The 13,916-nt window shown below is 37.5% G+C and overlaps 1 protein-coding gene across 1 annotated transcript; it reads left to right on the top strand.

The window, feature by feature from the left end:
* The first annotated feature begins 9,205 nt into the window (after positions 1-9,205).
* LOC148851435 (laccase-15-like) lies at positions 9,206-11,714 on the top strand. The gene is made up of 5 exons (XM_088943957.1): positions 9,206-9,315; positions 9,399-9,550; positions 9,689-9,933; positions 10,195-10,323; positions 10,469-11,714. Exons 1-5 carry the CDS (start codon positions 9,208-9,210, stop codon positions 11,575-11,577), a joined length of 1,743 nt encoding a protein of 580 aa, XP_088800083.1. The 5' UTR covers positions 9,206-9,207; the 3' UTR covers positions 11,578-11,714.
* The last annotated feature ends 2,202 nt before the right edge of the window (positions 11,715-13,916 follow it).

The raw sequence follows: 13,916 nt of genomic DNA, 5'->3' as shown, positions 1-13,916 counted from the left end.
TCAAAACATATTTAAAACATTATTTATAATTTAATTTTTTTATTTATTATAAATAAATTTATTTTTCAAAAAATACTATTATCTAAAAAAATTTGGGGATTCGGGTCCCTGTGAGGAACCCATCCCCATTGGGGATCGGAGATGGAGGACAAATTTTATCCCTGATGGAGATCGAGGACGGTGATGGAGGTTAGTTTCAGAATCGGGGGGCTGGGACGGGGAATATGATCCCCACCCCGAACCTGCCCCGTCTCCATTCCTATCCCAACCTCAGACCTCAAACTCCAATAGTAGTTTAGATTTTTAGATGCCAAACCCCTTTGCATATAAAAATGCAAAACTCAGTGGTTTGGATTTTTTTATTCTAAGCCCCCTAGCATATGAAAATGCAAAACCTTCCCCGACCCTACCCTCTTCCTACACCCCCATTTCAGAGTGGAGCATGTCAGGTTTAAAACCCGCATCTAATTTTCTAGTATTTATTGTTATGTATAAGTATTAAACAAGCAAAATAACATGAACAAACATCAATTTTTCAAATTAATTGATTAAAACATGTAGAAAACACATAAAATATCAATTATGATTTACATAAGATTTAAAACATTATTAAATTCAATACATAATATATACCTTACAACAACAAAGTATAGGTCAGAGAGGGTTGGGTTTAGCCTAATATTGCTCCTGAGTTCAACTTCAGTCAGGGCAAAGCCTGTTCTAGCAGCCTTTACTGCCTTCCATTGATAATATCTCTGTATTTATATGCTTTATTTCATGGAGAAATATTCCCAATGCAAGGTTGCAAAAGGCTGTTAGAACAGTGTGGGCACAGATTTGCCCTGATGGAAACTGGTCTCATTGCTCCCTACCCTAGTCATACAGGTTATAAAATACAAAATTTGTCTCTAGTGTAAAAATCATTTTTCAACAAAAATACCCGCCCCATCAAGGATGATAGGGGTGACCATTGGGTAGGCTAGAATTGCCATCCCTATAAACAAGGAACATGTTGAGCAGTTGTGTGTGATCTAAAAGAACGAAAAATATGAAAACAATGTTAAGGCTCAGTTTGGAAGGAGTGTAGATACAAACAAGGTTCAAAGTATCGATATGGGTCGATACGTATCGTTCTGGGACCCCTCCGATACGCTTCTATAGTGGGTGTATTGAGGGTCTGACCGGTTCAGGGTGTGGAGGAGGCCTAAACCGGCTCCCTTGAACCAGTTGCCAAAAAAATAAAAAATAAAAAACACTAAAAAGCTGTATCGATTCGCCTGATACGTATATCGGCATATCGGGCGTATCAGTATTTTGAACCTTGGGTGCAAATATGTAGAGTACAAAACCTTGTATTTCGTATGTATTTATATTTGTACTTTTCCGAGAAATTTTATGTGTCTCATAAATACAATCTAAATATTAAATGAATAAAAGCGAGTAACTGATCCCTCCAATTTCTATGCAGAATAAGATCTATGCAATTTCTCTATTCTCATTAACAAAGTTTATAAATTCTGTTCTAAGTGTCACTAAAGAGTATAAATTAAGTGTCCATGTAGGGATAGGGGTCTGGAATCAGAATCGAATTTTCGATTCCAACAGTTTGGTTGGGTGGAAGTGGAATCTCATTCCCATTCCTGCTGGAATGGTGTTCCCCTATTTGAGAGAATGGCCATTCCCTGCCCCTCCTTTGGGAATGAAATCTCATTCCTTCTGATTTTAATTTCCATTCCCATTCCTGTCTGAACCAAATTGACTATGGGAATGGATCATTTCGATTCCAATTTCGAAGGATTCCGATTCCAACTATGAACCAAATTGACCCTAAGATGAAAGAGCTTTGTTTTATAAATTCAAGCCAATGCACCCAAGTTTTTGGGGTCTTTTGGGGTAAACAAGATTTTTCATTAAAATCCAAAAGCACTAATAACAGAGACAAAGACTAACAAGTATGGGTATCAATGGACCGGTTTTGGATTGGACCCCAAAATTAATTTGGACAGACCAACAAGACATATTGGATTAGACCAATCTGATCCAAAATATTTATTAGATTGGATTGGACCTGATCTGTTTGTAACAAATTTATATTGAATTGGGTAGGGTTGAGCCAATATCTGGTCCATTGATATAAGATAAGAATATATATGTCAATGGACTGGATTTGGTTTGAAACTAATCTAAATCAAATTGAATTTGAACAGATTGGACGGTCCAAACATTGAATTGGACTGATCCAAATTGATTTAAAACATTCATTGGATTGGATTGGACCTGGTCCGTTCATAATGGATTCACATTGGACTGGATTGGACTAGACCAAATCCAGTCCAATTGACTCCCTTACTAACAAGTAACAACCACCAACAAGCCTGCCAACTAAAACAAACTAAACCGCACTAGCAATGTCTAATGAGTAATGACTCTCTATTACAAGATAATAACAGTCGTCGACCGGGAAGATCTCCAACCAACTAGGACATGAACTGAAGAGCTATTAACATATTCAAACAAACCACAAGATGCAAGTTCATGAACATGCAACTCTGTTGACTTCACTTCCAAGATGATAAACCAGTGACTTCCTCTTGTTTCAGTCTTCTCACATCCTACTGGAACTGGTCTTAGAATTCCAAAACCAGCAATAACAATGAACTAAATGAAACATAAACACAACCACAAATCAAAAACCCACTAGGTTGCTCCAGCTACAAGCCTATAATACTTTAAAGTGAATGGTGTAGGCCTTTTTGGTCCATGCATGAAATGCCCATCATGTTCAATCACTCTTTCTACCTTCCACCTTGTGCTCCAAGTGAATTCCTAAGAATTGGAAAAGCCTTAGGGTTCTGTTTGGCTTGCAGTAATAGGGTTTGGAATTGGAATTGGAATGGTCCATTCTTAATTCTAATCGTTTTATTGGGTGAAATTGGAATCTGATTCTCATTCCTGGTGGAATAGTATTCCCCCATTTGAGGGAATGGGCAATCCCTCCCCCACCCTTGGGAATGAATATCCATTTTAGTCAATTCTGATTCTGATTCTGTTTCCAATTCCAGCCTGAACCAAACAGGCTGGGGGGAATAGATCATTCTAATCAAAATTCTAATTGTAAACCTAACTGGCCCTTAGTACTCCAAGCCCTTTCTAATACAATAGTGGACGATGATATTATATCAAGCTATGAAGCTACCATCTGCTATTATAATTGTAAGTTTCCTTGGACCTCTTCCGTCCAATAACTTATTTTGTTGAGGATGCATCGTTATGTTCCTAACCTAGATTTGTTCCTCACAGAATACATCTCTTCCCAATCTCACAATATTTTTGTCTGTGTATTGGGAACATCTCATGTATTTATATATTGTCATTCACGGGAAAATACTTCCAATACATGATTGTGATATACTGTGAAATTGGTGTGAAGCGCACTTAAGAGCAAATCCAAATTCATATTTTCCATGGGCTTCCTAGCTTATCGTCAAACATCCTTAGAGGGACCCAAACATCATCTATTCGACAATTGGACCATGGTGATTTTCATACAAACCCAAGTATCAAAATACTACAATCCTGGTCCAATCTACTTTCAGCTTTCTACTTTAAGATTCTTTTTTTTTTGGTAAAAAACTTAAATATATCTTGAATTTTCATAAATTTACTTAAATATACCTTGGGTTTTTCAAATAAACTTAAAAATACCTTATAAATGTTAGATTTGATAGAATCAAGTAAAATACTTTTTTATCCTTCATTATTCTTCAAATTTTCAATAAAAATCAGAAAAAACCGAAATAAAAAATCTCACTTATCCATTTTCATTTTAAGCCGTTTGTACAGATCGATTTTACTGTAGGCGTATTTTTATCTTAGATAAGTATGGAATGGCTTAAACTGTAGTTTCCATTAATTACAATTTACTCTGAACTCATTCAATCCTCGAGATCTATTTGTTTGCTGCTGGCATGCATGAAATGTAAACAATCGCCTGAACCTCAAAAAAGAAAAAAAAAAAAGCAGAAATATAATTCTATCATGACAAAAATAGCTATAACAGCAAGGGAAGACCCTATTCAATCTCATGCTTTTACTTTATATATATAGACTCCCAATGCCCAGAAACAATTATTCCAAATAATACTGTAAATAAATCTACGTATATTATTAAAATTTGATAGCAAAACAAGATTGGTCCACATGCAAAGCCATAAAACCAATCAGTGTCCCTAATACGATCTGATTAATGAATCAAATCTTCAAATTCACAGCAAATGCTAGGGATGCAAACGGATTGGATCGGATTTGAATCCGATCTGACAATGATCATATTAGATCTGATCCGATTGGATCTGAAAAGATTCGATTTGAATTCAAATCTTATCGGTAAGTCTAATTTTTAGATCTGATTCGACCCAATTTGTATTCTTTAAAAATTAATAAATCATTAAAAGAAAAATAAAATATACTAATTTAAATAAAATAAAAACAAAAAGCATAAGTACTTTTTAATTATTTTCATCATATATATACATATTTTTTAGAGAGAATAACGGTTCAGACCAAGGTCAGAATTTGTAGGCCCAAAGTATTGTTGGTGTAGGTGCCACTTTGCTAGCTCGGAATTGATGCCAATTCATGGGCAGGCGTTGGTGCATAGAGTGTGGGTTGTTGACATTTTGAATGTTTATAGCTCTGCAGTTAAAATCAGAAACCTGCATTGGGCCTATTCATACTTTTCTGTATTTTTTGTAAAAACATAAATAATATAATAATTTTATAAAAATATAATATAAAAAATATATTTATAAATAAATAAATAACATATATGTATTATATATATTTATAAATATATAATATATATCATATTGGGTCTTCTTGAATCAGATAGAGGTGATCCAAATCCGGTCCAATTTCTAATTGAGTCCTATTATTCGATCCGATCAGGAGCAATTCAAATTCACTCAAATAAAATCGGATTGGATCGGTTAGCACCCCTAGCAAATGCAAAGCCAGTACCCTGTACATCTCAGCCATCTATGATATCACAGGATTCAATGCAACTAAAAGAGGGGTAATCAAGTTCTGTTGCAGTTGCAGAAATAGAACAAGAAAGAAGCTTGGTATATTCTTTTGAAAGAGGTCTATTGTTTATGAAGGCATTGAAGTGCAAAATAAGAATTTTTGAATAGTAAAACAAGTTTATAAGGGTATGTTTAAGTCCTGCGGGGCTAATATTCAAGGTATGTTTAATTCCTTTTACCCTTTTTTGATGGGAGGGTTTTGTTATTTAGAAAATCAACCAAAACAATTTAATTTCTACCATCAGGTCATATTAATTCTTAAGGGTGCAATTTTCAGCTTGGACCAATTCAGCTTGCAATTTTATACGGGCTGGACTTAGAATTTTGGTCCTCAAGCTGGGCCTGGGCCTGGGCTAAAGGTTTTGGTTTTCTTTAACTTCAAGTCTAGCCTGGGCCTAACCCTTGGGTAACCCAAGCCTAGGCCAAACCCAGCTCGTCATTATCCCAGCCCAACTAAATACACATACATGTGTGTATACATATATGCATACATGTAAAATATACACATAGATTTATGTTTAATTTTAGGGTCTGTTTGGTTTGCAGTTGGAATCAGAACCAAAATGGTCTATTCCCATAGTCTATTTGGTTCAGATAGGAATGAGAACGAGAATTGAAATCAGAAGGAATGGAATTTCATTCCCAATGGAGGGAGAGGGAATGCCCATTCCCTCAATGGGTGAATACCATTCCACCACGAATGGGAATGGGATTCCGATTCTGCCCAACCAAACAATTGGAATCAGAATAGCCCATTACCCCTATTCCCACAAACCAAAACGGGGCCTTAGTATGAGATCATTGACTAACCTGAGCCCGGCCCATGCCCAAGTCCAACCCAAGTACCTCAAAATTTTAGTATGGGCTGGTCTTGAATTAGATTGGCTTGACCTTGGGCTTGGGCCAGACTTGGGCCTTAAACCCAATTCTTATGGTTGACGCTGGTCACCTGGGTTGAGCATAAACCCGGCCCAGCCTGCGTGATTTACACCCCTAATAGATTATATGAATTATGAAAAAAACCTAAATACAGAAACTAAATTTATTGTACCGGTACCATGACATGAACCTTGAGTCAAATCTTGAACCATGAGCAATTTTTAATGTTGCACGCTACCTGGATGCAACATTACAAACAATAGTGGTGCAACATTATAGAGCTCATGTTGCAACATTTACAGCTATAAGTGCATATTTTATGCTACCACCACAGATAATTGTGTTTCTATACCATTAAATTTACTATAAATCGTCTGTCCCTTTGGTTTGAACACCTTCTGTTTTGATATTTACTGTTATTTAAACATAATTATGAATAAATAAAAATCGTCCAACCAATCGAACCAACATTGTTGCTAAACCCAAGTTAGAAGGTTTGACAAAAAGACAGTTCGATTACAATTCTCATCTTAAAACATTAGTTAAATCCTTGAAAATTAAAACCCAAATGATATAAAATAGACGTATACATGATCCAAATGTGGTATCCAGACTAGTATCTCCTGCAGCCCTAAAAGTAAGATTTTGTTTTAAGTTAGGCCCTGTTTGGCATGTCCTTTCATGTGGGCTGTCAGTTTTTTAGAAGTTTGGTAACTCGTGTTTTGGTCTTTTTTTTTTGGTTGATAAAGTATTTAATTATCGAAAGCCGTAGGCCTGAAAAGATACACAAAGCCCATTTTAGGCTATTTTCAGGAAGCTGCAAATAAAGTTTTTCACTTTTTTTTTCAATTCATTTTTGTGCAAAAAGACGTCTTAACCAAATAATTTTCAAATTATTAAGATCTTAATGCAAAATCTTACATCATTTTTTGACTCTCAAAGCTTCCATAAGATCTTTAAAAAAAAAAATTACCAAACAAGTTCTTAAATTCTTTGGGAAAAAGCTGATTTCACCCAATCATTCATGAGCATAATAATAGATCTCTATGACTTGGGTTTTTTTTCTTCAAGACAGGAGTTTCACCAACAAGTGTATGAAGATTGAAGATTTGGTCAACTAAAATGTGAACAGAATTTAATTGCTTTAGATAAGTGCAAGTAGTATTAGGTTGTTCCTTTTTTTTTTTTTTTTGCTTAATATATTATATTTTTTTCGGTGGATAAGTTGTGTTAGGTCTCCTTTTATTTAAATTAGCCTTTCTTTCGCTTTTAAGGCATTAATTTACTGTCTATGAAGAAATTAAAAACAAATGAAAATTTTGATTTAAAACATGTAAATCCTGGATTTGATGACATGTGTTTCCATGATAAGAGAGGATACATTGAAGTAACAGAATCATAACTAATCCCTAAAGAAGTCAATGGAAAACAGAAAAGTAATTGATTAATGAAGGCCCACCCTTTATTACTTAAATATTAATTTTCTGTTCCTGTCCCCAGCACCTGGTTAGGTTTCAACATAGAAAAAGAAAAGTTTGTCTGCAATGGAATTTTATTTGTATGCATAAACGATAAAAGTGCAAATTTTGATCCAATTTTGCTTTAGTTAGTTTCAGTTTTTTTTTTTTCATGGCAAATTTCTGAAACCTCTCCTGAAATTTTTGACCTTTTGTTGGAACAATCCTCCATAATTTAGTAATTGTAACTATCTCCTTTGAACTTTATGGCACAGTTGCAAGTGGACCTCTATGTTAGAATCCTTTAATAAGATGCACAAAAATGTCCATGATACCCATGTAATTATCATATATTGAGGTTGGTTTCTCCAAAAAAAAAAAGATGCAAATTTTATAAACAACAAAAAAAATAAAGAATTTAAGTGATTGATAGTAAGGGTGAATTTGAAAAATAAATAAAATTTTAAAAAGAAATTAGAATGGTTTGGGATAGCGATTCATATGAAAAGGAAATTTGAAAAATAAGCATCTTGTTCAAAAGCAACTGCAAGGGTATTTTAGACATTTTATGCCTATTTTTAGAATATTTTAATAACAAAGAGGATCTAATTACAACTATGTCAGAAAGTTTAAATGATGTGATTGCAATTACCAAACTTCAAGAAAAGTTTCAGTAAACCCTTTATTTTATCATCTCCCATGCAAACCAGAAAAAAAAAAAACAAAAACAAGGCAAAAATCAAAACAGAAATGAACTAGAATTTGCATTGACCATTTGCACCCCCATGCTTTTGCATTGGTACGTGTAAATGAAATCGCAACAATTATGTCCTCCAGCTTCCCTAGCTTGGGCCATGCTTTTAAGGAATTTCCTCTTTTATTTTGTATAATACCAAAGACAGGATTAAATATTACTTCTAATTATGTGCATCCAATAATATGTTCACAGAGCAGAGTAGTAGCAGATCACCGAACCCCAACTCACATAATTTTATCGGTCTCTATCACATTGTCACTGATTTTCTACAGAACAAAACCAAAAAGAAAATATTATTTGCATCCAAAGTACAATCCTGTATATTCACAGATTAGTAGTAGATTACCAAACTTTGACTCATATGCTTCTATCGAGCTCTATGACATTGTCACTGATTGTCAGGACATACAAATGCACTGCACTGTTGTTGTTTTTTATTTGTTCATTTTACTTTCATGTTACACCACAAATAATCCCATTCCCTCAATCCTTTTAGCTCCAGATATCTATTCTAAGGGCCCGTTTGGTTTACAGTCGGAATTAAAATTCTCCAGAATTGATGAAATGGAAGTAGTCATTTTCCATATTTTATTTGGTTCAAATAGGAATGAGAATGAGAATTAGAATCAGTAGGAATGGGATTTCATTCTCAATGAAGGGGCCGATAGGGAATGACCATTCCTCAAATGGGCGGGAGAATGTCATTCCAACAGAAATGGGAATGAGATTCCAATTCCATCCAACCAAACAGTCTCTATAATTTGATGTACTATAGTCACCATAATTAATAAAACTGCCATTTTTTTTTTATTTAAGCTATCATGGTTCTTTCTAGCTAGCTATTACATATTTTCAAGAAGAATGGAGGGAGAGAGAGATTCATGTCAAAGAAAATGACAAGTACCAAAACCTATCACCTTCACTTGCTACCATTTATTTGCTCAAAATTCAGTGTTCAGACAGCAACTACTCTAAATCTATATAAAGCTCCTTTACAAGAGGTGTAAGATCCACATCTCTCAATCAAGAAATGGATTGCTCAAGAAAGCGGCACTTGATCTTGCACCTTCTAGTGTTTCTACTGTTAAACAATAGCCTCCTGCTGACTTGCAGAGCTTGGGTTCGTTATACCTTCGTGGTAAGTTCTATATATATGACTGAGACAAGCTAATTAGCGCATTATTAATTCTAACCCTACAACATTCATATTCTGGTATTTAGATTGAGGAAACGCCTTACACAAGGCTGTGCAGCACGAAGAAAATCTTGACTGTAAATGGGCAATTTCCGGGGCCTACTCTAAATGTTCATAGGGGAGATACGTTGATCGTCGATGTTTATAACAAGGCAAAACATAACATCACCATTCACTGGTACGTACGTACACATCTCCAATGTCCACCATTTCTCTATCAAAGTTAATTATTTTCACTTGTTTACTAAGAGTTTGGATCTCTGATCATCTCTGTGTATGAGAGAGAGAGAGAGAGTTAAACAATTGTATGTTGCAGGCATGGAGTGAGGCAACCGAGGAATCCATGGTCGGATGGGCCTGAATATATTACGCAGTGCCCGATTCAACCTGGAGGAATGTTTTCGTACGAGATCATATTTTCCAAAGAGGAAGGGACATTGTGGTGGCACGCTCATACCGATTGGAATCGAGCCACTGTCCACGGCGCCATCGCCATTTATCCCAAGCATGGAACTGCCTACCCTTTCCCCAAGCCTGTTGCAGAACAAGTCCTCATACTAGGCAAGTACAGAAGTACTCTTCCTCGTATATATTCACACACAAATCACTCCTTTGAAGTTCCCATCAGCCGGAGGATTTTATTAGAATTGAAATTTGCCACGTGGATAGATATGCTGACATGTTGGACACGACGTCGACTCAATTCCTCTGATGATGCCACCTAAGCTCTGACTTGAGATATAATTAGATTAACACATGCAAATATATTATGTCTCAAATTAATGTTTGATGTACATTAATTATCAATTATTAATACTGCAGGAGAGTGGTGGAAGAGAGACGTAATGCAGGTGCTACGGCAAGCCCTTAGAACGGGAGGTCAACCCAATATCTCTGATGCTTTCACCATAAACGGACAACCAGGTGATCTCTTTCCATGCTCAAAACCAGGTACCAAACTGCTCATTAATTAGCTCCATCTGTCCTAGTAGCTAGAAGTCCAACTAACTAATTAAAAAAGAATAATTAATTGCTTCTTTAATTAATTCTTCAATGATTCAGCTGATATCTAATTTCTACTCTTGTTTTGATGTAGGAACATTTAAGCTTCCTGTGGAACAAGGAAAGACCTATCTACTCCGAATAGTCAATGCTGCAATGAACGACAATCTCTTCTTCGCCATCGCTCAACATAAACTTACAGTCGTGGGAAGAGACGCTAGCTACAACAAGCCACTAACAAGAGACTACATCTTGATATCCCCAGGCCAGACCATTGATGCCTTGTTAGAGGCCAATCAACCACAAAACCAGTACTACGTCGCTGCCAGAGCTTACTCCAGTGGTCAGGGTGTCAACTTCGATAACACGACCCCCACAGCAATTCTCCAGTACTCTGGCAGTGGCAACTACGCTGCAACGTCGCCCCCATATTCTCTGCCCTTTCTCCCTTTCTACAACGACACAAATGCCGCAGTTGGCTTCACCAACGCTTTGAGGAGCTTAGCAAATGAAGAGCACCCCATCGATGTTCCATTAACTGTGGACACTCGAATCATCACCACAATTTCCGCGAACACCTTACGGTGCCCATACAATTCATGTCAAGGGACAAACGGGACACGACTGGCTGCTAGCATGAACAACATAAGCTTTGTGAACCCACCGATTGACATATTACAGGCTTATTACTATGGAATAAATGGGGATTTTGGTAGTCGTTTTCCTGATAAGCCAACTTTTGTTTTCAACTACACAGCCCAGTTCTTGCCTCAGAGTCTGCAGATGCCCAGAAGGGGTACTGAGGTGAAGTTCCTGGATTATAACTCTGCCGTAGAGATTGTGTTTCAAGGGACTAACTTGGTTGCAGGAGAAGACCATCCAATGCATCTACATGGCTACAGCTTTTATATGGTTGGATGGGGCTTCGGGAATTTTGACAAAAATAAGGACCCCTTGAGGTATAACCTCGTTGATCCTCGTGAATTGAACACCATTTTGGTTCCCAAGAATGGGTGGAGTGCCATTAGACTCCGAGCAGATAATCCTGGTATTTTAACTCTCTCTCTCTCTCTCTCTCTCTGTTCTGGAGAAAAACAAAAACAGAGACCTTGTTCTCTTTTGTTAACTCTTCAAAGACAGATTTATACTGATCAGATAGGGAACGGAGACTTCTTGAGAGCCCTGACCCGAACCGAATCCTAGACGAGGTCAGCGGTGCTTTCGGCATGGGTGTCGTTGTGTCACGTTCTGGGATGATGGCGCGCCCCCGACCCCTTCCTCGCCCCCTACCTCGACCTCGAGCTAGGTTGCTAAGGTAAGAGCAGAACTTAAGAATCTATGGAAATAGCAGCTACTAGGAAATAGCAACTGCTAACTAGTAGAAAATAGCAACTGCTAAAAGAAAATAGAAACTAAAAGAAATAGTAACTCTCTAGCTCGCTACAGCTAGTTATTTTGGACTGGGTTAATAGCTAAGGTAAATTGCTGCATATGACAATCCTTTCCCCGTGGAAACGTCCTTGTCCTCAAGGACACATAAAGTCTGGGAATTTCTCTCGAAGTTTAATCTCATCCTCCCAAGTAGCATCGATTGTTGGAAGCCCCTGCCATTGTATAAGTAATTCATGTTTATTCCCTTTGCCTCGAGAGTTTAGAACTGCTATTGGCTGAGGTTGCAAGTGACATGATGTTTCTGATACTAATGGAAGAGAAGAATCAATTTTATCAGTTGTACCCAGCTGTTTCTTTAAGAGTGACACATGGAAAAGTGGGTGAATCTTACTTCCTGGCGGAAGATCAAGCCGAGAAGCCACCGAACCAATCCATTCCAGCACCCGATATGGCTCATAAAATCGCAGGGATAGTTTATACGATCTTCTCAGTGCCAACGAAGTTTGCCGATAAGGTTGTAATCTCATATATACCCAGTCACCCACCTCAATTTCTCTCTTGACTCTTCCTTGATCATAAGCAGTCTTCATTCTAGCTTGTGCTTGTTGTAATTGGCTTCTTAGGTCTTTCTCCACTTGATCTCTTGCTTGGAGCATGTCATCTACATCCCCGACCTTTGATGTACCCGGAACATAGGAAAGCAAATTGGGGGGCTCTCTTCCATACACCACTTCAAAGGGAGTTTTGCGAGTAGAAGCATGTAGGCTAGTGTTGTAATAGAACTTGGCCCAAGGAACCCATTGGGCCCACTCCTTGGGTCTTGAACTAGTAAAGCAACGCAAGTACATCTCAAGAGTTCGATTTACTGCCTGTTTGGCCATCTGTTTGGGCCACTTTTGGTGCAGTGTATGGGTGAGACATTGGAATAAAGTGTGCGTATTTGGACAGACGATCTACCACGACAAAGAGGACTGCCTTCCCCTTAGATGGGGGAAGGCCATCAATAAAATCCATAGAGATGTCTGCCCATACCTATGTAGGGATAAGCAATGGTTGGAGAAGTCCGGCTAGTTTCTGATGATCTATCTTATGGCGTTGGCATACATCACATTGCTTGATGTAATCCAATACAACTTTCCTCATCTGCCCCCAATAGAATATCGCTTTTACGCGTTGAAGAGTTTTGTAAAGTCCTTCATGTCCGACACCATGGATTTCCTGGAGAATGATTGGGATGAGTTCTGAGTTTGATGGAAGATAGATACGTCCCTTAAAGAACATTATGCCATATCGATTTTCCCATGGCTCAATAGCTTCTCCTTGCTCATATAAGTGATGAATTCGTTGCAGCTCCGGGTGTGACTGGTTCTCGCCCTTGATGGACTCCAGCCATTGAGGAAGAGGGCTAGGGACTGCATTGAACTCCCCATGTGTTTCTCTTCTTGATAGAGCATCTGTTGCCATATTATACTTGCCCTTTTTGTATTCGATGGAGAAGTCATAACCCATTAATTTGAACAATCATTTTTGTTGTGGTTCTGTCATTATTCATTGTTCCCAAAGGAATTTGAGGCTACATTGATCAGTTCGAACCACAAAGTGACATCCAAGCAAGTAAGGTCACCATTTTTTTACTGCGAGAACCAGTGCCATAAGTTCCTTTTCATAAGTGGACAGCAACAGGTGTTTTCCTTTCAAGGCGGTGCTGAAATAAGCAAGAGGCTTTTGTTCTTGCATTAGGACAGCCCCTAATCCATTCCCTGATGGGTCACATTCCACCACAAATGAGAACTTGAAATTCGGCAAGGCTAAAACTAGATCTTGCGTCATGGTTTGCTTCAGTAATTCAAACGCCTCTTCTGCCTTTTGGGACCAAGAAAAGGCATTTTTTTGCAACATGTTGGTCAAGGGGGCTGCAATTCTGCCATAGCCTGCAACAAACTTTCGATAATAGCCCGTTAGTCCTAAAAAACCCCTCAAGGCTTTAATGGTTATTGGTTTTGGCCATTCCACCATTGCCTTTATTTTTTCTAGATCCACCTTCACACCGTCTTGACATACAATATGCCCCAAATATTTGATTTGGGTTTGTCGGAACTGACACTTTTCTTTCTTGACTGCAAGATGATGGGCTCGTAAAATAGAAAAGG

This window comes from Nelumbo lutea, chromosome 5 (genome assembly GCF_056320005.1).
Source record: "Nelumbo lutea isolate HS-2025 chromosome 5, American lotus-T2T, whole genome shotgun sequence".
Taxonomy (NCBI): domain Eukaryota; kingdom Viridiplantae; phylum Streptophyta; class Magnoliopsida; order Proteales; family Nelumbonaceae; genus Nelumbo; species Nelumbo lutea.
The sequence above is the reverse complement of the archived record's forward strand: the minus strand, read 5'-3'. Positions and strand labels throughout refer to the sequence as shown.